Genomic DNA, 25,290 nt, shown 5'->3' on the forward strand with positions numbered 1-25,290 from the left:
CTCTTATCTCCATCCTCCTACTGTATGTGACCTGTACCATAATACCTGCATTTTTTTTTCTTCCAAAAAAGTGGCATCTACTTTATAAAAAAGGTTAATTTCAGGAGTGTTTGCAATGTCTTGGCATTTTTTATTAGCTATTATTTAAACAAAAAGTAATGAAAACATTTTAACATTTTTAGTTTTTTTCCTTGTCAAGTAAAAAATAAAAATTCCATTGGTTACCATCAAAAAAGCTCTATCTGTCTCAAACAATTATATATTCATCTGATAATTGACCTTTGAGTTAAAACATACCATTAAAGTATTTCTACATTCAAAAACGTGTTTAGTATTTTTGGAAAAAATAGGAAAAGTTTAAAATCCTTGTTAGTTTTTTTGTTGTTGCTATCTGTCTCCCAGAGGGGAGGTTTACCTTAATTTCCTGACCCCAAACCCAACAGAAAGTGAGAAGAAAATTTCTAAAGTGAGGGCAAATTGTCTCTTAGTTGTCACCAGAACAAATGTCCCTACTGGAAACTGCCTTGTCTATTCCTATCACATTGATAATGGACACTGGGATAAAATTAAGAGGGTCAGTCTCCACAGTGGGGTCATAGACAGAAATAAAAATCTGACCAAGGTTCTAATCCTTCCCTACTCTATGCAAAAGATTTAGATACATTTTAATATAAGTATAAGGTAATTTGATTTAAAGATGATGCCTTACAAAATGTGCCAAAAAGACTGGAATTCAGTGCTAGTTCAAGAAGATTTCCAAAAACTAAGGCTGTTTGAATTGTTTTATTAGTAGCCTCACTGTGATAATATAAAATCGTACTCTACAAGTTTTGTGATATATTCAGCACTTGAGTTATGGCAACCTTGATATTTTCCATGCATTATACTGTTCCATGCTTATGAGGCCCATGTCATTTCTTCCTGCAGCACCCATTTATAGAGCTGCGTGTGATGGAGAACAACAAGCGATCGAGGAGAAACCTAGGTCTTGACTGTGATGAACACTCCACTGAGTCACGCTGCTGTCGATATCCACTAACTGTGGACTTTGAGGCCTTTGGATGGGACTGGATTATTGCTCCAAAACGATACAAAGCTAACTACTGTTCTGGCCAATGCGAGTACATGTTCATGCAAAAATATCCCCACACTCATCTTGTTCAACAAGCAAATCCACGGGGATCTGCTGGCCCGTGCTGTACCCCAACCAAAATGTCACCCATTAACATGCTGTATTTTAATGACAAGCAAAAAATTATTTATGGCAAGATACCTGGAATGGTTGTAGACCGCTGTGGGTGCTCCTAAGACTTTGGTTCTTTTTCTTCTACCTACTTATCTTCAACTTCTTTCTTTCTTTCAAGGGTACAAGCAGACCAAATTTTGGTATTGGGGATAGTGCAGTACTTGTACTATCACTCCCTTTTTCAAACCCTAGTTAAGAAGCTAGAGATATGACACTTTTATATGTCCAAATTCTGCATTTAGTTAAGCTCTTGCAATGACTGCCATTGTCTTTAGACATGGGCAGTATGACAGCACATATTTTTGGGTCCTTACTTGTGTAATATCTCATAAAAACAAGTATAGTGGCAGCTCAAGTCATGATGTATCATATTGCACTAGATATCAGAGACCTGCCAACAGCAAGGCAGTTTGCAGTGAAAGATAATCTATTTTTACTGGAATCAGCTGCAAATGTAAAAGGTATGAAGGAGATATATTAATTTTTAAGGTTTTACTGCATCATTAAAATGCTTGCAAGTTGTTGGTTGCAAACTGGGGCCAAAAAGATCTGTTTTGCACTTGACAGCTGCTTGTAATTGTAAGTGACTTCCTATGTTTTCTCAAGTACATAGCATGAACTGCTTTGTGCTTTATGTTTCACTGCCTCTTCCATAACTGCTCTATACTTCTGTAATCACTGGAAATTCCCTCTTGCCTATGATGTTTAGCAACTCTTCCTTTAAAGGAATGACTCCAGAATATATGCTCTGGGGGTTGTTGCCTGTATCAACTGCTCTGTGCAATAGAAAATGCAAAGCATAGACTAAATAAAAGGCCCCTTGAATTATCTCTTTTGGCTAATCATATAGCTTGTTTGTCCTTTCCATTGAATCTAAGTCATATGCTCTACTTAGCATGTGAAAAGCATGTTCACCAGTGGCAAAGACCAGTGTCCACACTTAGTTAGGGTAAGCCTAAGACTTGAAAATGATTTACTGTTGGTACTTTGTCAAACAAAAAAAGCTTAGTGCTTGGCCTGGATTTTCTTCCTCTAGCAGTGCAGTGAGTATGAAACCACAAGGTAGTCTGAATTATCTTGGTGTTAATGCTTCTCAGGGATTGGCCTAACATCAGATTTGAGTGTTGTTCCTTGTTATTTATCTTTCCCTTTTTTAAGTAAGCTTTGGATAATTTGCTTTGGAGAAAACACATTTTGAAATCCAGAGATTGCCAACGCATCTTAACTTCCAGTGACATTTCAAGTAGGCATCATACATATGCCAACATACTTTAATTTCATTGCACTCTGATCATTATTATCAGTATTATAAATCTATTGACATGAACATTAGCTGCTGTTAAAATGGACAGTGACTATTAGTTGTTGGCAAATTTTGTATTCCATTAAATCAGTTCTATCCTTTCTTGTCCACCATACACACGTTAGATAGATGCTGCACCACTCCATTATTAGCAAAAAAAACAAGTTCCAGGTTTTGAAATATAATAGCTTTAATTCATTAATACATTCCTGTTTGGTCAATGATAGCATAGAAGTAGTGACTGTTGAACTGAATCATTTGACAGCAATGTTATTAATAGTTAAGGATAAGCTAGTGCTTGCAGTCCTTATTCGTGGTACAATATCAAGCTCATCCTTCACAGTCATTTTCTTAGTGATACTAGGAAGAAATTGATTCACCATGAGAAATACATTAAACATGTACTCGTATGCCTTAAGTACAGGTACTTTACACATTTGCAGACAATTCACTTAAAAAAAGTTCAGAGGAACAAATTTACAGCAAATCTTAAAAGAGCAATAACATTTCAGATATTAGTACATGTATGGAATGACAGTGTGAGCAGAAGGGACATTACTCGTGTTTCATATTTCATTAATATAGGGAAGAAAATCATGGACTTTTGGTTTTGGCCTATTGCTATTGGAGAGATCTGCTACGGATTTTTCTTCAGTAAAAGAGGTTCAAGAGATCCCTCTTGATAGTTGAGGGATCAATGGCACCATTTGCACTATTGGAGGTCTTTGGACCAGTGGAAGAAGAGATGCCATTTATTGTTCCTGTTTAGTCTCCAACAGGCTCCAGACTTGAAGGGACAGGTTGTCCAGATGCTGTACATTCTGTCTAGGAGGCACTGCACTGTAAGCAACCACATGCATCAGAGCTGTACACCCAGGACTACTAGAGGCCCTTCCAAGCTGGGACTATATGTGTATGTTTACCTGTGTGAGTGGGAGCAGATTGTAGCAGGTGTATTTAGACTTGAGGAGAAAGGGGTTGCTTTGTGCTGGAAGGTGATTACCTGCCATTATAACAGCATGAAAACGAATGCGTAATTTAGGAGTGACAATATCCTTATACCAAATGCCAATTAAGCCCTGTGTTGCTGTGCAAGCCTCCACAAACATTAACGGAGTATATCTGTCACAAACTTGACTTGATTTTGTGTAATCACTGAACAGCCATTTGCAGCTTCAAGCTTTGAGCTTCATTGTAACCATTATCGCTATCATTACATGATGCTCTTGTAGCTACTTGCAAAATCATACACCATTTACTGCACTTGCATTGGGCAGCTGGATACCAGATGGATTGTCTGCCAGCTCTTTCAAAAAAGAAGATACAAGTTGGATATTTCTTCTTTGTTGACCTATCCAAATAGGAGCTTATTAGCTGGACTTTAGAACCTTTGCCTTATCAATGTGTGTAAATTTATCTGCAACTTTTGACACCTATATCTCCCTTACAGGATTGTTTATGAGAGCTGGTGTGACATGTTCTTATATAAGGCTTTTGTGATTAATTGGATGGAATGTTTTATGAGTGTTGTTGGTCCTTTTTCTTTTGGAGCTCATCCATAAATTGGAGGAAAATTGGTACTGTGAAATTCTATTGATGCAAACATAAATACAATAATCATAAACTGTTCCATGTGTATGTATAATTTGATCTACATTATTTAAAATATAAGCTATCGCAGGCACTGTGTGATCTACGATCTTTGTCTCTTCAGATATGCAGAAATGGTCCATGAAAATCAAAAAGGTTTTTTTTTTAAAATAAAGAGGTAATGTATTTAATGTTACAGTATTTGCAGTCAAATGAACCAAATAACTGAATGTACAGTTAATACATCACTTTAAAAATATGTTTGTATAATAATCAAAAACCATATCACCGACAGAGAAGTGCATTGTTTGCCAAGTCATACTTTACTAGAATAAAGGTATATCTAAAGCCAAGACCTTGTTTTAGTTATGGAAAGAGTGGTAAGAGATTTGAACCCCAGTCAGGTCTTTTTCTTGTCACCACTAAGGAGATTCATTCTCTTCATTTATCCCAGTGACTACTGTCACTGGCCCTGAAAGTGGGGGAAAATCCAACATTTTGTGTTGTCACCAGAACAAGAATAAAGGGAAAAATCATTCAATGGTGAAACTAGCTTCAGTAAAAACTGTCTAAGGGGGCATTTTCTTGACATTAGAGAGATCTCTTTTACTTCCTGTCGTGTCTACAAGACAGGGCATGAAGCGAATTATGGGGCACAGCTTGCAAAAAATGATCCATGCTCTAAAATGAAAAAAAAAAAGTTTGGGCTCTAGATATATTTTAATGGTGCTTGTTTTCCTTGATCTCTTTGATGCCATAAGTTTAACTTTTTTAGTGTATTTAAACAATTGCATTGTTGCCTGAAAATATGGAAGGCTTGTACTGTTGGAGGTCCCTGAGGACGGCATTTAGAAGAAAATGAAATATCTATTAAAGTCTGGTATAGTGTGAAATTTCTGCACTGGTCCACGGATACCCTGCAGTAACTTGGTTCCTTCCATAGTATTAATTCCTCAGCATGATCCCAATCTTTGATTTATATGTGTATACATTGTATCACATCCTACAAGATTACTGAGTACTGCCAGTGGAGAAAGTGTTATCCTCTGTTGCAGAAGTGACATCTTAAGAGTGCAATGTGTAAATGGAACTGAAAACAAGGTAGGCTGTTGAGTAACTTTGCATGTACTTGCTGAACTACCAGTTTGCATTTCTTTTTGGAATCAAAAATCCACAACCAGAGCAGGGAACTTCCAACAAAGACAGCTTTTTCAAAAAGCCTAACAGATTATATTTTATCTCTTAGCTTTAAATAACTTGTATAAACGTTATATATCCCCGATTTAATGCAGTTTGAGCCATGCGGTTGCTTATATGAGTATTTTAAAGGAAGAATCAATATCAATTCATAATAAACTAAAATATTTTATACCTACCTAACTAGGGTGATACGATTCACCTCTGTTCTAAAGAAGGATTGTGTGTAGTACTGTAATGGGTGACCTTTTCAACAGTATCCATCAACAAGTTTAAACTCCGACGGTTAATAAACAAAAAAAAAAAAATTTGTTAAAACTGTTTGAAGTGTTTAAAATGACTGAGAACAGTCTTGATATTATCCTTCCCATTAGCCCTTGCACTCTAGAACTTGAGTGATGTATTGAAATTCAGCACTGTGAGCCAATGCCGCTTCTACGAGTGAAGGACACAGGGTTGACTTAATCATTTTGATGGTGCTCCTTCATTGTCCAATCAGCTGGCTGAGGATTTGGAGGAAAACAGGCCTTGATTGATTATATGTAATGGATAAATGAGGTCTCCTGTCTATGCCACATTACAGAGGTGTGTGAATCATAAGACTGGCTATACAGAATTATACATGTTTTAATGAATAAATATCAATTTACCCAAACTTTATATTTAAATTTTGGCTGATGTTTAGCTTTAATCTCTTATATGCTCTGGAATCATTTATTCCTTTAAAATTTACAACCATTAAATATAGCATATCTGTATTTGAAATGAAGGGTGCAATTTCCTGTCTTTAGCAGTCCAAATTATTTTATAAATGTTTTGGTAATATATATGATTAGAATTGCTGTATTTTTATTGGTAGGAGAGAACAATTCAGTCATCAGGCTCCTCATGCTGTGTATAAATGGTGTTACTCTAATTTGTTTTTGTGCTTATTATTGTAAATTTCCTAGCACCAGCTCCTCCATTTTTATAGACTTTGTTTTGTACAATAAAGTGCATTAATGTAGCCTAAATATAGTGTTTTTGCCTTAATTTACATGGCTATGTTATAGAACCAAAGTAGAAAACCAAGTGAAAAATGGTTATTGAATATATTTCAAACAAATACAAACAGTGCAGTATTATTTGCATAGTAATCAACAGGGGGGAACATGAGTACAGACCTCCTTGACCACATACAAAATCATGAATTAACTTGGCAATCAGAAGGAGGCAGGAGGAGTATTTTAACCAAGATATAAAAATGTAGACATAAATCTGTTAAATATCATATCAATGGCTGGTAAAGCAAGTTCAGGGAAATTTGATCTGTTTAAAGATTATGGAGCGACATCGGGACATTCTCATAATTACAGAGAAATGGAGAAGGGGCGGGGGAATGGATAAAGAATGGGGGAGAAAAAATAGCATAGAGTAAAAATAAGGAGAAGAGCAGGGGGTAGGGGTGGGGTCAAAGAGGAGAAAGGCAACTGCAGAAAAGGAAGGAAAAAGAGAGACAAAAATTAATTGGAACCCCTGGAGTCTATCCAGGCAGACCATATACTATCAAACTTTTGGGGACATTTCATGCTGCTTGCATAGGGTAACTTGTACATCAGTAAAGTGTTATCAATAGCAGTACGCAGAGGTCCCTTTTTTACTTTCAATCAAAACCTATTTTTCAAAAAGAAAGAACAACATGAATGTTATAAAAAATTAACAGATATGAGCATTGTAGAAGACATCTAGCAAGTTCAAGGAAAGACCTGAACCAGTGATCATGCCTGCTTTTCTTGTTATTTTATCGCGTGAATTTTAATGTGCTCCCAGGCTTTATTTTATCACCAGCACAAACAGTTCCTTTTTCTGCTTCCTCAATAGAGATCATGATATAAAACTTATCACTAGCCTAAAGCCAGTAGTCTTTTAAAGCATATCTAAACCCAAAAAACAATATATTTGAGTGTACCAGTCCTTATATATGGTTACTGCATTCGTTTTCATTTTTTAGGTTAAAAATATTTTCTGCAAATACAGAAATATTTGGTTTAGCTGTGATCAAGCCCCAGTGGGCGGGGCGGAACATGTCAGAAGGCATGGCCGGAGTGGTGGCTAAGGCCACCCGCTACACACTTGATTCTCTGGGTTCTTTCTTATGCCACCGGGGTGATCCTTTCTTTCTGCTGAAGCTTGGAATAGCACCGTAAGTCTTCCTCTATATTTGGTTTAAGTTGTTATAAATGCAGTGTCCTTGTCCTTGTCACTCCCTGTAACTGCAAAATTAATCTTATTTACTACTAATGTGGTCACTATATCTAAGGAGACTAGTAAGGTGCAATACATTATTTTTTTACTTTTGATGTGCTTTTAGAAGCAAAACATTTACAATCAAAATAGCTTGAAAACAATAAAATAATATGGTAAATTCAACTGATCCAAATTTTAATGTCTTTAATGACATAAAAAAATCAATTATACAAAAGCATATACAGTAATGCACAGCTTTATTCTTCTGTAAAGAGAGATACATATCCAGTTTTTCTTGTAAAGGTGATATGAAAGCATATTTCTAGCTATTCTGGACAGTGTAGGGAAATGGGCAAAACCTCTGTAAGATTTTTATTCATTTATTTCATTCAACCCTAAAATGTGATATTAAAATTTTAGTTAATCCCTAATTAGCTTTATTAACTCCTTGATTCAAATCTATTAGTTTTTTTGTTTGTAAATGTTTTAAATTCGTGTACGTTTTTGTATTTCTGCCTTAAAGAGCTCAGAGGTTGGAAGGTTTGGCAACCTCGCTTTGAGTACCATAGCACCTTGTCCTGGCTCTGACCATGACTTTTCTTTTCAGTTTCTTCTATTTACTGCATGTATATCAGTCCAAAATCTAAAAAGCTTATTATCTCAGTACACCCACAAAACCTTTATTCTGACTGTACTTATGTGACATCCAGACAGCAAATTTCAAACGCATCTACAGATCTATGGGTGCAATACTGTTCTGGACATTAATACTGAAAAGTTTATAGATAGGCAACTCCTATTCTCATATTGATTAGTGGCTCCAAATTAATAATAACTACTGCAGTAGGGAACAGGCACAAAAAGATACACTCAGCATCTGTCCATATCACTGTTCTGTTTATTTGGTGCATTTGAAGTTTTTATACACGATTATGTAGGTATCACATTAATATTATAGTTGGACTTTTATGGTAACAAGGGGCATTATATAGGCAGGCTAATTTCTAATCAGGACTTGAGAGAATGCAAATGTAATGAAAACATTATTAGTGTCGTGTGCACAATGAGTGCAGTGTACAATACACAGGCAAAGCATACCAAATAGAATACATTTTTTTACAAAATTTACAAATTTCCTTTACAAATACCATCATGAAAATACAGAGAAATAATGAGGTAAGAATGTGATGGTGATAATATAAATTATTTTGAGGTGAATGTTACAATAGTAGTTTAAAACAATTATGCCCTGCTAACATACTACGGTTTTAGGAGAAGACTTTGTTCTTCCTGATCAAGAATGCATGTATTTATAATAGATTTTCTTTATATTAGCTGTTGCCTGTACCTAAAAATTCTATATACAGCATACATATTTTTTCAAAAACTTTAATAATTACAGTAAAAATATAAGATTAAGTACACCATTTATAAGAATGGATGAATTCATTATATATCATTTGAACCCAAACAACTTTTTTTTTTAATGTCTTTTATATTAAAATAATTGTGTAAAATTATAATACCCAATATAATTTTAATGTAGAGACAAACAGAAGCATTGCATTATTTTACTAGCCAAAAACAAAGCTATACAGCAGATACATTTTAGAAATGGGCCATTGTCTCTTCCATTTGGTACTTATCAACTGAGCAGTCATCCATTGTGCTAAATTCATCATACCTTGACACTCGGATCAAGCAACCTATCATGATAATGGGTCATCTTTCAACATGACAAGTTCTCAATCTATTTCTCATCAGTTTCTTTCTGACTGGAATGTCCTGGTGTGAGACCTTTTCCCATATAACATAATTATAGTAGGTGACATGTTATGGGACTGCCAGGAGAAATGATCGTTGATACACTCTCGAACATTCCTTTTTTCATAATAAATGCTCTGTTTCCAATGCAATATCTTTATGTTGTAGATGAGGACCATAAAACTAAATGTTGCATTTTATTCTATCTCTAATTTAGTTTTCATCCAAAACACACAGTATTTAACTATGAAACAGAGTTTTCCTTCTAGCACTTGCCTGTAACAAAATACATTTTTTATTGCAAAGTGGTACACTTCTTGTGGTAAATTGTTTGTGGTAAAGGGAATATATATAAGGGCACGTATATATATTGTCTTTGTTTATTTTAATAATAAATAAATAATGTCCCCAAGCCATCACAGGTTGCATTTAATAATGCTTTTTGGAGTAGCTGAAAAAGCCCTCAGATGTTGTTAAGTTGTCCAAAAAATAAACTCTTAAAATTCAAGATAAAAATAGAAAGTCTCGCAAATATGAAAAAAAAATCCATAAGCAGGGGTTGCCTTCCATGTAAATGACATGACAAAACACTGAGCGGTTCAGAAAATATAGGCACTTGAAGAAAGAAATGAAAGAGTGTGAATAAGGTTCAGGAAGAAAGTATTTTCAGTAAGAAGAATGATCAAGAACATGGAGACATGACCTTAACTAGCAGGAACAAAGTTCAAAACTAATCTTAGAAAGCAGAATTTTATCAAAAAAGCAGCTGATGCTTGGAATCAACTTCCAGCAACTTCTAGCTTCAATAGTACTGTAAGTGTTTTTGGACATGCCTGAGACAAACAGAGATCTATATTCAGACAACAAAAAGCTTAAAATATGTATATAAATTTTAAAAAATTGGGCCAATTAAATCTTGACCTTTCCTGTAAAAATCAAGGTTGGTCCCACCCCTCTCACATTCTGGTCCTCTCTTATGGTCAACATTATAATGCATCCCAACATTTTTTAAATAAATGTAATGCTTTTTTATAAATAAAAAGCTTCACCTGATAAAGGCAATAGGGTTGCGTCACTAAAACTGGAGAGTACAAAATCTGGTGCGGCTGTGCTCTGTAGCCAATCAGCTTCTAACTTCAGCTTGTTCAATTAAGCTTTGACAAATAAAACCTTGAAGCTGATTCTATGCAGAACTGCACCAGATTTTGCACTCTTCAGTTTTAGTAAATCAACCCCATTGACTGTTTAGCTAACACCCGTTCTTAGAATTCCATGTATCGTGTGGTTCCATTTAAAAAGTTTGATACATAACATCCTAGGTCAGGGGTCTCCAAATATTTTAAACAAAGGGCCAGTTTACTGTCCTTCAGACTTTAGAGGGGCCACACTGGGGCCTTCAGGAGTAAAAATGTTGCAGCATCAGTTGGAGTAAACAATGTTCCATTGTTGGTGTCATTGGGAGGAATTGTGCCCCTTCATTGGTCTCATTGGTAGGAACAGTGCCCCATCATCGGTAGGAATAGTATCCCATCATTGATGTGATTGGGCGGAATTGTGCCCCATCATTGATGTCATTGGGAGGAATAGTGCCCCATCATAATAGTCATTGGACTCCATTGTTGATGTCATGGAGAGGAATTGTGCCCCATCATTGGTGTCATTGGTAAGAATTGTGCCTCATCATTAGTGTCATTGGGCCCCATTGCTGGTGTCATTGGGAGGAACTGTGCCCCATTGTTGGTGTCATTGGCAGGAACTGTGCACCATTGTTGGTGTTGGTGAATGAAACAGTGCCCCAAGCGCCAGATAAAGGCAAGCAAAGGGCCGGATCCTGCCCCTGGGTCTCAGTTTGGAGACCACTGTCCTAGATTATTAAATGCATACAGTTTTTTTTTCCATTCTGGCCAGTTTGAGACTTTACCTCTGAAGTGCTGAATTTGTTTGTTTAACCACTTCTCACCCGGCCTATAGTGAAATGACGGCTGGGCGGGACTCTCGTTGATTCGGGAGGGCTTCATATGAAGTCCTTCCCAGATCGTGCCTTGTGCAAGGCCCGCAGGGCCACGCTGTGGCAAAATCTGTCACCGGCTGTGTACCTCGGACACGGCTGATGACAGATCTGTGTACCGACCCTGTTGCTGGTACCATGTGACCTGCTGTGACCAATCATAGCAGGCCACATGACAGTTGTAAACAATGGATGGCTTCCTTTCATGCCATTCATTGTATACAAGTGTGTCTAGCTGTGAATGGTCACAGTGATCACATACACAGGTTGGGCCAATCACAGCCTATCTGTGTCATGTGATTGGCCATGACACAGCTAATCACAACAAAAAAACCTGAATGGTAACATTATACTACTTTAGTCATAGTGTAATATGAAAAAAAATCTTAAAAAAAGAGAAATTTTTTTTTAAAAAAATTTGAAAAAAAAATTATCAAATTTTTTTTTTTCGTACTGTCACAAGTCAGTGTCCCTGATCATCGCCACACCAGTTATATGATGACGTTGTACTACACTGGTGACAGTATGTAAAAAAATTTTGTGAAAATAATTTGTTTAATTTCTTAATTTTCCCCAAAAAATTACAAAAAAATCACAGCTTCAAAAAACTCGCAATGCGTCTTATGAAATACGTTGGACTGTCTACTTTGCAAAAAGGGGTCATTTGGGGGATATCTGTACTGTTCTGACATTTTTGAGCCTCAAGAAATTAGATTGGCTGTCAGTACTTCAGGATTGATCAATTTTCAGATATATCCCATAGTTTGCGAACTCTATAACTTTCCTACAGACTAAATAATAAATACTGATTTGGGTTATTTTCACCAAAGACATGTAGCAGAATACATCTTGGCCTAAATTTATGAAGAACAATTATTTATTTGCAAACTTTTATAACAGAAACAAAGAAATACTTGTTTTTTGTTTTTCAAAATTTTCTGTCTTTTGTTAATTTAGCAAAAAATAAAACCCCCAGTGGTGATTAAATACCACCAAAATAAAGCTGTAGTTGTGCGAACAAAATTCAAAAAATGTAGTTTGGATACAGTGTTGCATGACAGCGCAATTGTCATTCAAAGTGTGAGAGCGCTGAAACATGAAAATTGGCCTGGGCAGGAAGGGGGTAAAAGTGCCCAGTATTGAAGTGGTTAAAGTGACTGAATACATCCTTTGACAGGACAATTAATGGTCTGCAACAACCAGAGAAACATTTCTGTGTACATGACAGTGGAAATAATAGTTAAAAGAATAAGTACATTCCAGGGGCAGACTGACAACTCATGGGGCCCCCGGGCAATAGGGGATCATGGGGCCCCTGTGTCCTTGCCCAAACTCAAAAAAGCCTATGAAAAGGTACCAGGGGCATCTCATGGGGCCCCCTACTGTCCCCGGGTCCTCGGGCAGTGGCCAAGTTTCCAAATGGTTAGTCCGCCCCTGGTACATTCTCATATGTGCATCACGTCAGAAGCATAGATGACTTGTTCCTGCAACACAAAATGTTTAAAGTATATGTAAATCCAATTACTAAAATCTCACGTAAGCTTTATCATGTAACTGTAATGCAAAAAGAAGTCTTGAAATTTTTAAATCTGTAGTTTTTATTAAGATAATACCTTGTGATACTGCCATGAAGGTCCTTGTTCAGGTTATGGGGTAACAACCCTCCGTTCCTTTCCCATAATTGTCTCTTCTTTGTCATGCTGTCACACAGGATTTGATTGGAATCTACAAGGCATGGTCCTCTGTTATTACCATCAGAAAACGTGCCATGAAAAATGCCATACTACTGTCGCAAGAGTACAGGCATGTAGACAGGAAACAGATAAAGAGACGTTGCTGGAGCTCAGCAGCAATGAGATGCAACAAAGAATGAAAAAAGGAGGAACAAGTACTTTATTTAAAAAATGTTTATGATGCATATTCTTGCTCAAAATGTCATTTAGCTGTGGTTTACATTTATTACAGTGCAATATTATTATCATTTGAAGAAACATTTTATGTCAGTACTCTCATTTACCAAAGCAGAAAGGATTAAAACAAGAATTTGGACACAAATAATGACAAAAGGAAAAGAGGGCAAAGAGTGAAAAATAAAACAGATTCATCAGGAATATTATTCAATATTAATAGCTTATCAGGGTTGGGGGTTGAGCATAAAAGGATGGTGGTAGACATACCTGTCTTGCCAATTTCACACTCTCTGCTCTGACATCTGGTGTGGAGCAGGACAGTTCGGCCTAGCTGCCCTAACATTACAGGCACTTCGTTTTCAGAGCGATGGAGGTCCTCTGAAAACATTATCTGGGGAGGTTAAAGGCACAAAGCTTAATTTTGTATTCAGTTATAAAAGTAGCATTTTCTTTTTGTTTTTCTGTGTATTTAAAAAAAAAAAAGAATTTTCTACATTTCAGTGCAGAAGAATACAAATCGTCTGGCAGTATTTTCTGATAACAAGCTGCATTCATCTTGCCATTCATTTTCACGAGATTCCCTATGCCTTTAGGACACCCACCCCCCAAAAAAAAAAACATTAAGCCACCACCATGATTCACAGTTGAGATGGTATTCTTGTCGCTATAGACCTTGTTGACCCCTCTCCAAACATAGCGCTTATGGTTATGACTATAAAGGTCCATTTTGATATCACCACTCCCGATTACAGTGTGCCAGAAGCTATGAGGCATGTCAAGGTGTTGTCGGGCATTGGAAACCGGGCTCTTTTTGTGGCATTAGCACAGTAAAGGCTTCTTACTGGCAGCTTGACCATGTAGCTCATTTTTCATCATAATGTGCTCCTTGAAACAACCACACCATCTTTCCAGAGCAGCCTGTATTTCTCCTGAGGTTACTTTTGGGTTTTTCTTTGTATCTCAAACAATTCTTCTGGCAGTTGTGGCTGCTGCTATATGGGATGTGAAATAGAGATCCAGCCACCAAGTTACATCTGCAAAATACAGTTGTGCTCAAACGTTTGCACACAGAAATCATGAAATTTTGACATTGCTATTGAAAATATGACTGATCATCTTCTAAAAAAATTATAGTGATCATATGAAGCTATTTATTATCACATAGTTGTTTGGCTCCCTTTAACCACTTGCCCCCCCCCCCCCCCCCCCCGCCCTATAGCAGAAACACTGTTATAGGGCGGCAAAATTGCTGAAAGTCACGTATATTAATGTGATTTGCATTTCTGGGTAGGGGGCGTGCACCACTCTACCCATGCCACTATTGGCAGCTACAGATGTCAATCACCAGGTCCCGATCCAAGATGTTTCCCAAGTAAAACACACACAACACATTATGTAAAATAGCACACAGTTAACCCTTTGATCGCCCCAGATGTTAACCCCTTCCTGCCCAGTGTCATTATTACAGTGTTAGTGCTTTTTATTAGCACTGATCACTATAATAGTGTCATTGGGATGTCAGTGGCAGTTATTTACCACCCAGTCATTTCAGTATATATACCGCCATTTGTAGACGCTATAATGTAAACCAATTTATTTACACGTATTGGAATTTTTTTTAGCAAAGACATGTAGCAGAATATATTTTGGTCTACATTTACGATGAAATTTGATTTTTAATATTTTTTTACTGGATACGTTTTATAGCAAAAAGTCCCAAAGATTTTTTTTTCAAAATTGTCGGTCTGTTTTTGTTTATAGCGCACAAATACCACCAAAAAAGCTCTATTTGTGGGGAAAAAAAGGATATAAAGTTAATTTGAGTGCAGTGTTGCATGACCGTGCAATTGTCAGTTAAAGTAATGCAGCGCCGTATCGCAAAAAATGGCCTGGTTATGAAGGGGGGTAAATCCTCTGGAGGGCAAGTGGTTAAATCATAATGATAACAGAAATCACCCAAATGGCCATAATCAAAAGTTTACATACCCTGGAATGTTTGGCCTTGATACAGACACACAAGGTGACACACAGGTTAAAATGGCAATTAAAGGTTAATTTTCTACATCTATGGCTTTTTAAATTGCAATTAGTGTCTGTGTATAAATAGCCAATGAGTTTTTTAGCTCTCACGTGGATGCACTGAGCAGGCTAGATACTGAGCCATGGGGCGCAGAAAAGAACTGTCAAAAGACCTGTGTAAAAAGGTAATGGAACGTTATAAAGATGGAAAAGGTAATAAAAAGATATCCAAAGCCTTCAATATGCCAGTCAGTACTGCTCAGTCACTTATTAAGAAGTGTAATATTCGGGGATCTCTTGATACCAAGCCAAGGTCAGGTAGACCAAGAAAAATTGCTGCCAAAACTGTCAGAATTGTTTGGGATACAAAGAAAAACCCCACAGGGAACCTTGGGAGAAATACAGGCTGCTCTGGAAAAAGATGGTGTTGTAGTTTCAAGGAGCACAATACAACGATACTTGAACAAGAATGAGCTACATGATCAAGTTGCCAGAAAGAAGCCTTTACTGCACCAATGCCACAAAGAAGCCCAGTTACAATATGCTCAACAACACCTAGACATGGTTCACAGCTTCTGGCACACTGTAATCTGGATTGATGAGACCAAAATAGAGCTTTATGGTCACAACCATAAGCGCTCTGTTTGAAGAGGGGTCAACAAGTTCTATAGCGACAAGAATACCATCCCCACTTGTGAAGCATGGTGGTGGCTCACTGATGTTTTGGATATGTGTGAGCTCTAAAGGTATGGAGAGTCTTGTGAAAATTAATTGCAAGGTGAATGCAGCATGTTATTAGAACATACTGCCAGACAATTTGCATTCTTCAGGGAAGCCTATCCTGCCCTCAGCTAATAATGGAATCTTCTATTCCTCCTACCACTCCATCCCCCATAGTTATTACCTTTTGTACCACTAGCCCCTCCCTCTTAGATTGTAAGCTCCAAGGAGCAGGGCCCTCCTAACCCTCTTGTATTGAACTGTATTGTTGCTGTATTGTCTCCCGTTATATTGTAAAGTGCTGAGCAAACTGTTGGCGCCATATAAATCCTGTATAATAATAATAATTAGAATAATAATTCTTCTGCATGAAGGCTATGCATGGGAAACTCTTGGGACTTTCCAGCATGACAATGACCCTAAGCATAAGGCCAAGTTGAGCCTCTAGTGGTTACAGCAGAATTAGGTGAAGTTTTGGAGTGACCATCGCAGTCTCCTGACCTTAATATTACCTATCTACTCTGTAGAGATCTCAAGATTCAAGCAACGCACCAAAGACTTTGCATGACCTAGAAGCATTCTGTCAAGATGAATAGGCAGCTATACCACCTGCGAGAACTATTACAAAAGATTGCACGGTCATTGATGGTAAAGGGGGCAATACACAGTATTAAGAACTAAGGGTATGAAGACTTTTGAACAGGGGTCATTTCATTTGTTTACTTCTTGCCATGCTTTGTTTTATTTTTGTGCCATTCTGTTATGACCTACAGCTGAATATATACACTTTTGAGCACAAATGTACTAGCTGAAGTTTTATGTCACTGGGAATATGTAGTCGCTACACACGTAATAAAGATCAGCTTGATATTAATAATCTTATCATCATGTGTTTTTATGTTTTAAACCCCAATTTCTATGCATACCTTGTAATTAGATACGTATGTACATTGGGGTAGACATATTTGTCCTTTATATATGAAGACTTGGCCTGCTTTGTAGTGCTGCCCAGTGGTTGTGCTTCACTGCTCCATCTCACAATGGAGCACTGGAAACAATGCAATGCTTATGTGTTTTTTTTTCTGTTGGTTTAATTAGATGGCTTTGTGTCTTTTTTTATACTTGACTAACCATGAAACTATGTGTTCGATATTTTCAATCGTTAAGCAGGAAAGCAAAGTAAATGCAATGCAAAGCAGAGCTCCATTTAACAGCTCATTGGCAAATTTCTATTTTTAATAAATTGGAAAAATATGAAAAACAAGCATGTAAAAATGTGAAGTCACACAATAGTAAAATTGTATGGTAAACACTACAACTCATGTCTACACTGAAAATATATTACATTTTGCCCTTAGGTATTTGTAAAGCTGAATAAAGGATATATTGGGGAAAAAAACAGGAAAATAAGTTGTAACAAAAAAGAAAGAGGATGTTAGGAGATGATGGAACAAGCAAGAAAGAAAATGAGACAAATTGACAGAGAAATCTGGTCACACAAACACAGAGGACGGGACACAGTCATCCCCCAGTTGTAAAGTTTTCAAGTTCAATGTGTTTATTTATTTTCTCCAAGTTAGATGTCAAAAGTTTAACAAGCTCGTTCTATTGTTCTGGTCACGTAGTGGGTCCAGGCAGTGAGTCACCTGATACAGTGAGACAACAGTGACCTAAATTCACAAATGCAAAGGGGACAAAAAATAAATTCATAATAATCACAAGGATGTGTGAGCGAGAGAGAAAGGAAGGGGAGGAGGTGGTACAAATTAGGGCATAGAAGGAGCTATTTATTCAAAACCTCCCCAGAATCTCCTGCTGGGCCACCCACAGCTGTCCATGAGCAACCTGATGGCTTACGCCAACTATGACATCATATAACCTATAACCCCATTGCCAACTCAAAGTGAACTGTCCTCATGTGACGTGCCTGGGAAATAATCAGTGCTTGCAACATTTGCCACTCCAACTTGTCTGTCTTATTTCATCCTGTACAGAAACATCTGCAAGAAGTTGTAATCACAACCACTGAAATCTGTGATAGCTAAGAAAGAAATTGATGGGTAGTATGGAAGAGACTAGTAGCATTGCTACAGGGGGGCAAGGGCCCCCCTAGGTTATTCCTTGCCCCCTGTGTGCCCCTCCACTAAATTAGGCTGCCAGGCAGTGGAGGAACTATCAGGGTCACAGTGAGCAGACTTTGGTGTTCCGCCACCTGAGGGGGACCCTGAAAAGTGGAATGGGTGCCCGCTGCCATCATAGGTAGTATTAGGGTCCCTCCTGCATGCCCAAGCACCCGTGCACCCAGTGTAGTTGCTAGGGGGTACGGACTGCACCATGGTGACACCCGCCATAAGGGTGACACCCAGGGTTGTCTTTGCCATGAGGCAAAAGGGTGCTTGGAGGCCCCAGCATTCAGAGGAGGAAGATGTAACTTCCTCCTCTAGAGCTGCCTCATCTCTAGTGCTGTGCTTACCGAATCCAGGCTTACTGCTGACAACGGAACAGGCCGGGAGTCTGAGGGGACCTGTCGTCTGGACCAGGGCACTGCTGGTGAGGTGACTGGCCGGAAGTCTGAGGGGACCTGTCGCCTGGACCAGGACACTGCTGCTGAGCTGACTGGCCGGAAGTCTGAGGGGGGAAAGTAAGCAGAGGTGTCTGGCTCCAGCAGCTGCACACAGCGGAGGGGGGAGGGGACAGAGATCCCACAGGTGTACTCTAGAGCAGGGGTGTCAAACTGGCAGCCCTCCAGCTGTTGCCAAACTACAAGTCCCATCATGCCTCTGCCTTTGGGAGTCATGCTTGTAACTGTCAGTCTTGCAATGCCTCATGGGACTCATTGGTGGTCTAGAGGGAGGAAGGATAGGCTATGCCAGTTCCTAGAGCTGTGTACACCGACAGCAACATCACCACACCATCCACAGTACTTGTGTATTATGTCTGCAGTCTCTGTTCCTTTCCTGTACTATGTCTGCAGTCTCTGACCATCTCTTATATTATGTGTGCAGTCTCTGACCATCTCTGGTACTATGTCTGCATTCTCTGACCATCTCTTATATTATGTGTGCAGTCTCTGACCATCTCTGGTAGTATGTCTGCAGTCTCTGATCCTTATCTGTAATATACTTGCAGGCTCTGAATATCTCCTGTAGTATGTCTGCAGTCTCTGACCATCTCCTGTAGTATGTCTGTAGTGTCTGACCATGTCCTGTACTATGTCTGCAGTCTCTGACCATCTTCTGTAGTATGTCTGCAGCCTCTGATTCTCTCCTGTAATATGTCAGCAGTCTCTAACCATCTCCTGTAGTAGGTCTACAGCCTCTGATTCTCTCCTGTAATATGTCAGCAGTCTCTAACCATCTCCTGTAGTAGGTCTACAGCCTCTGATTCTCTCCTGTAATATGTTGGCAGTCTCTAACCATCTCCTGTAATATTTCTGCAGTTTCTGTCTGATCCTCTCCTGTATTATTTCCATAGTCTCTGATCATCTCCTGTAGTATGTCTGCAGTCTCTGACCATGTCCTGTAGTATGTCTGCAGTCTCTGATCATCTCCTGTAGTATGTCTGCAGTCTCTGACCATCTCCTGTGGTATTTCTGCAGTCTCTGACCATCTCCTGTAGTATATCTGCAGTCTCTGACCATCTCCTGTAGTATGTCTGCAGACTCTGACTCTCCCCTGTAATATGTCTGCAGTCTCATACCATCTCAGGTAGTATTTCTGCAGTTTCTGATCCTCTCCTGTATTATTTCCCTAGTCTCTGATAATCTCCTGTAGTATGTCTGCAGTCTCTGATCATCTCCTGTAGTATATCTGCAGTCTCTGATCATCTCCTGTAGTATTTCTGCATTCTCTGACCATCTCCTTTAGTATGTCTGCAGACTCTGATTCTCCTCTGTAATACGTCTGCAGTCTCTAACCATCTCATGTAGTATTTCTGCAGTTTCTGATCCTTTCCTGTATTATTTCCATAGTCTCTGACCATGTCCTGTAGTATGTCTGCAGTCTCTGATCATCTCCTGTAGTATGTCTGCAGTCTCTGACCATCTCCTGTGGTATTTCTGCAGTCTCTGACCATCTCCTGTAGTATATCTGCAGTCTCTGACCATCTCCTGTAGTATGTCTGCAGACTCATACCATCTCAGGTAGTATTTCTGCAGTTTCTGATCCTCTCCTGTATTATTTCCCTAGTCTCTGATAATCTCCTGTAGTATGTCTGCAGTCTCTGATCATCTCCTGTAGTATATCTGCAGTCTCTGATCATCTCCTGTAGTATTTCTGCAGTCTCTGACCATCTCCTTTAGTATGTCTGCAGACTCTGATTCTCCTCTGTAATACGTCTGCAGTCTCTAACCATCTCATGTAGTATTTCTGCAGTTTCTGATCCTTTCCTGTATTATTTCCATAGTCTCTGATAATCTCCTGTAGTATGTCTGCAGTCTCTGATCATCTCCTGTAGTATGTCTGCAGTCTCTGACCATCTCCTTTAGTATGTCTGAAGTCTCTGATCATCTCCTGTAGTATATGTGCAGTCTCTGACCATCTCCTGTACTATGTTTGCAGTCTCTGACCATCTCCTTTAAAATGTCTGCAGGCTCTGACCATCTCCTGTACTATGTCTACAGTCTCCGATCCTCTCCTGTACTATGTCTGCAGTCTCAAACCATCTTCTGTACTATGTCTACAGTCTCTGATCATCTCCTTTGTTATGTCTGCAGTCTCTAAGCATTTCCTGTAGTATGTCTGCAGACTCTGATTCTCTCCTGTAATATGTCTGCAGTCTCTGATCATCTTCTGTAGTATGTCTGCAGTATCTGATCCTCCCCGTAGTATTTCTGCAGTCTCTGATCCACTCCTGTAGTATGTCAGCAGTCTGTGACCACCTCCTGTAGTATTTCTGCAGTCTCTGACCATCTCCTGTAGTATTTCTGCAGTTTCCGATACTCTCCTGTAGTATGTCTGCAGTCTCTGACATTCTCCTGTAGTATTTCTGCAGTCTTTGGCCATCTCCTGTATTATGTTTTCAGTCTCTGACCATCTCTTGTATTATTTCCATAGTCTCTGACCATCTCCTGTAGTATGTCTGCAATCTTTGACCATCTCCTGTAGTATGCCTGCAGTCTTCGATCCTGTCCTGTACTATGTCTGCAGTCTCCGATCATCTACTGTACTATGTCTGCAGTCTCTGATCATCTCCTGTAGTATGTCTGCAGTCTCTAACCATCTCCTGTAGTATGTCTGCAGTCTCTAACCATCTGCTGTAGTATGTCCGCAATCTTTGAACATCTCTGGTAGTATTTATGCAGCCTCTAACCATCTCCTGTAGTATTTCTGCAGTCTCTGATCCTCTCCTGTAGTATGTTTGCAGTCTCTGACCATCTTCTGTACTATGTCTGCAGTCATAGTGTGTTTGCAATCTCTGATCCTCTCCTGTAGTATTTCTGCAGGCTGTGACCCTCTCCTGTAGTATGTCAGCAGTCTGTAACCATCTTCTGTAGTATTTCTGTAGTCTCTGACCACCTCCCATAGTATGTTTGAAGTCTCTGAGCATCTTCTGTACTATGTCTGCAGTCTCTGATCATCTCCTGTAGTATATCAGCAGTCTGTAACCATCTCATGTAGTATTTATGCAGTCTCTGATCACCTCCTGTAGTATGTCTGAAGTCTCTGACCATCTGCTGTAGTATGTCCACAGTCTTTGACCATCTCTGGTAGTATTTCTGCAGCCTCTGATCCTCTCCTGTACTATGTCTGCAGTCCCTGACCAACTCCTGTAGTATGTCTGCAGTCTCTGATCTTGTCCTGTAGTGTGTCTGCAGTCTCTGGTCCTCCCCTGTAGTATTTCTGCAGTCTATGACCACCTCCTGTAGTATTTCTGCAGTCTCCGATTCTCTCCTATACTATGTCTGCAATCTCTGACCATCTCCTTTAGTATGTTTGCAATCTCTGATCCTCTCCTGTAGTATGTCTGCAGTATCTGACCATCTCCTCTAGTATGTCTGCAGACTCTGAGTGTTTTCCTCTCCTCCTCAGGTCTGAAGCAATACCTGAAGAAGAAAAGAAAACTCTTGAAAGCTTGTCTTTTAAGCGTTAGGTTAGTACAATAAAAAGGTAACATTGCATACTGCATTACTCTTGTGTAATGTAATCTTATTTATATATACTTATTTAGTTTTTTTTTAATAGTTTGATTTAATGGTGAAAATTATTAGCGCCCCCCCTCCCAGTTTGACGCTACTGGAGTAGGCTGGAAGCTACAGGTCAGTGAGTTTAACCACTCGTCCCTCCGGGTGGACGCCATATGGCGTCCTTACAGGCACGCGCATTGCATGCAGTTGTATACAATGGATGGCTTCCTTTCATGCCATCCATTGTATACAAGTGTATCTAGCTGTGAATGGTCACAGCGATCACATGCACAAGCTGGGCCAATCACAGCCCAGCTGTGTCATGTGATTATCTGTGGCCAAATCACAGCTAAGCACAAAAAAAAAACCCCTGAATGAATTCATTCAGGTAAATGCTTGCTTATAGCGAAGAAATTCTTTGCTATAAGCAAATTGTGTAAAAACAAAAAATACTGATCACTTCCCCAAAGTAGTATAATGTTACTATTGTAACATTGTACTACTTTGGTCATAGTGAAATAAGAAAAAATCTTAAAAAAGAGCAAAAAAGTTAATTAAAAGTAATAAAAAATTGTAGAAAAATGTAAAAAAAATTGTCAAATTTTTTTTTTCATCTGTCACCAGTCAGTGTCCCTGATCACCGCCATGCCAGTTATATGATGACGCTGTACTGCACTGGTGACAGTATGTAAAAAAAAAATAGTGAAAATATTTTTTTTAATTTCTTCATTTCCGAATAATTATGACAAAAAAATTACAACTTCAAAAACTTGCCATGCCTCTTATGAAGTACGTCGGACTGTCTACTTTGCAAAAAGGGGTCATTTGGGGGATATCTGTACTGTTCTGACATTCTTGGACCTCAAGAAATTAGAATGGCCGTCAGTACTTCAGAATTGATCAATTTTCAGATATATCCTGTAGTTTGTGAACTCTATAACTTTCCCACAGACTAAATAATACATCCTAATTTGGGTTATTTTCACCAAAAAAATGTAGTAGAATACATTTTGGCCTAAATTTATGAAGAACAGCGGCGTGGCCAGGCGCATGGAGCGATAGGCAGTACATCTGCTTTGCTCCTGGCCCAGACCTTCCACTAAGGCTTCTTCTCCCTCGCAGGCTATCTTCCGCCCTCCTTATGGGCAAGCATCAACACAGGACGGAGTATAACGGCGGAAGGTCCAGCGGCAATTTACAGCGCTTCCTGACCCGATCCTCGTCTGAGTCCTCGGGTGAACCTGCCAGCAGGATGGCGCCGGCACCTCTCTCCTCCTCGCCCCCCAGGGACTCTGGGCTCCAGGACGGTGGCCAGGTAAGCCCTCAGGGCTCCATCTCTCCACAAGGGGATCCAGCCATCAATTTGCAGGCCACACAGAGCATACAGGGCACACAGAGCATACAGGGCACACAGAGGCCACGCAGCCCTTCCCCAGCATCTCTCTGCTCTGAGGATGGCTGAGACCTGCAGTCCCACATGCGGTCCCTACAAACTCATCAAATCTCTCCCTACAAAAGAGGATTTTTAACTTTATGTGAAACATATTGAAAATACGCACAAACAGGAAATCTCTGATCTTAAACAAGATATCTGTGTGCGTATGGAAGAGATTGAAAATACCGCCGACGGCCTGTGTAACACTTTACAATCCCATGAAGAGACCATTAATTCTCATACGATCTTAATACATCAGCTCATGTACCAACCAGATGACATTGAGAACAGGAACCACTGTCCTGATCAGAGGCATTCCAGAATCTGTTGAACCTAAAAATTTGGCTGCCGCGGTTACCGCCATATTCAATCAACTACTCCAGCAACCTAAGGATACCTATATTGAGTTGGACCGCGTACATCGCACCATGGGCCCCAGAAACCCTGATCCATCTTTTGTTCGGGATACACTATGCAGGGTCCACTACTTCAAGGTCAAGGACGCCATTATGCGTTTAACTTTCCTACAGACTAAATAATACATCCTAATTTGGGTTAATTTCACCAAAGAAATGTAGTAGAATACATTTTGGCCTAAATTTATGAACAACTATTTATTTGCAAATTTTATAACAGAATCAAAGAAAAACGTGGGTTTTTTTTCAACATTTTTGCACTTTTTTGTTAATTTAGCAAAAAATAAAAACCCCAGTGGTGATTAAATACTACCAAAAGAAAGCTCTAGTTGTGTGAAGAAAATGATAAAATTTTAGTTTGGATACAATGTTGTATGACCGCACAATTGTCATTCAAAATGTGAGAGCGCTGAAACCTGAAAATTGGCCTGGGCAGGAAGGGGGTAAAAGTGCCCGGTATGGAAGCGGTTAACATATGTAGCAGCAAAATTTATAGAATCATTCCTAAAGGGAAGGATCAGTGATCATTTTAAAGACAACTTGCTGGGCTCAAAGCAACATAGATTTACTGGAGGCAGATCATGTCAGACTAATCTGATTGCATTTTCTTATTATATCACAAATGTTGTGGACATAGCATATCTTGATTTCATCAATGCATTTCATACAGTTCCACATGACGATTGTATGTAAAAGTTGTACAAGCTAGAACTTAAAGCAGAATTATAAGCAAAACTAATTTCTTGAGGACCCCCAGGTCACCAGAACTAGTGTCCCCATTGGAAGATTTCTCCTCTGTTACTTTTCTGGGGACAATCCAAAATTTTGGATTTGGGAACGTACATTTTTTACTTTACTTTCAATGATAATGGTTAGCAGGCCAAATAGAGAGGGTGAATCTCCCTAACGGGGGCACAGACAGTGATAATACCGGACAGGTGTTCTAATCCTTCTCCACTCTATCCAAAATGTCAAAAAGAGTTTTGCCTTATACTTTAATCCTTGTGTTATTCAGTGCACATGCAGCTGGCTGAAGGATAGATACCAGAGAGTGGTTGTAAATGGGGTTCGTTCTTAACAGAAATGAATCACTAGTGGTATGCCACAAGGTTCTGTACCAGGTCCTGTACAGGGGCAGACTGACAACTCATGGGGTCCCCAGGCAATAGGGGATCATGGAGCCCCTGTGTCCTTGCCCAAACTCAAAAAAGCCTATGAAAAAGGTACCAGGGGCATCTCATGGGGCCCCCTACTGACCCCGGGCCCTCGGGCAGTGCCCGAGTTTCCAAATGGTCAGTCCGCCCCTGGTCCTGTACTAATTAATCTGTTTGT

General features: G+C 39.1%; 1 protein-coding gene across 1 annotated transcript in view; it reads left to right on the forward strand.

Annotated features, from left to right (window-relative positions):
* Nucleotides 1-6,349, forward strand: part of GDF11 (growth differentiation factor 11) — a 205,290-nt gene extending 198,941 nt beyond the window's left edge. The window contains exon 3 of the mRNA XM_089680224.1: nucleotides 928-6,349. Coding sequence (XP_089536350.1) covers nucleotides 928-1,308 — 381 coding nt within the window. The 3' untranslated portion in view covers nucleotides 1,309-6,349. The remainder of the gene's footprint in view (nucleotides 1-927) is intronic.
* The last annotated feature ends 18,941 nt before the right edge of the window (nucleotides 6,350-25,290 follow it).

This window comes from Staurois parvus, unplaced genomic scaffold (genome assembly GCF_062004578.1).
Source record: "Staurois parvus isolate SC_StPar_1 unplaced genomic scaffold, SC_StPar_1.0 ptg000017l, whole genome shotgun sequence".
Lineage (NCBI taxonomy): Eukaryota > Metazoa > Chordata > Amphibia > Anura > Ranidae > Staurois > Staurois parvus.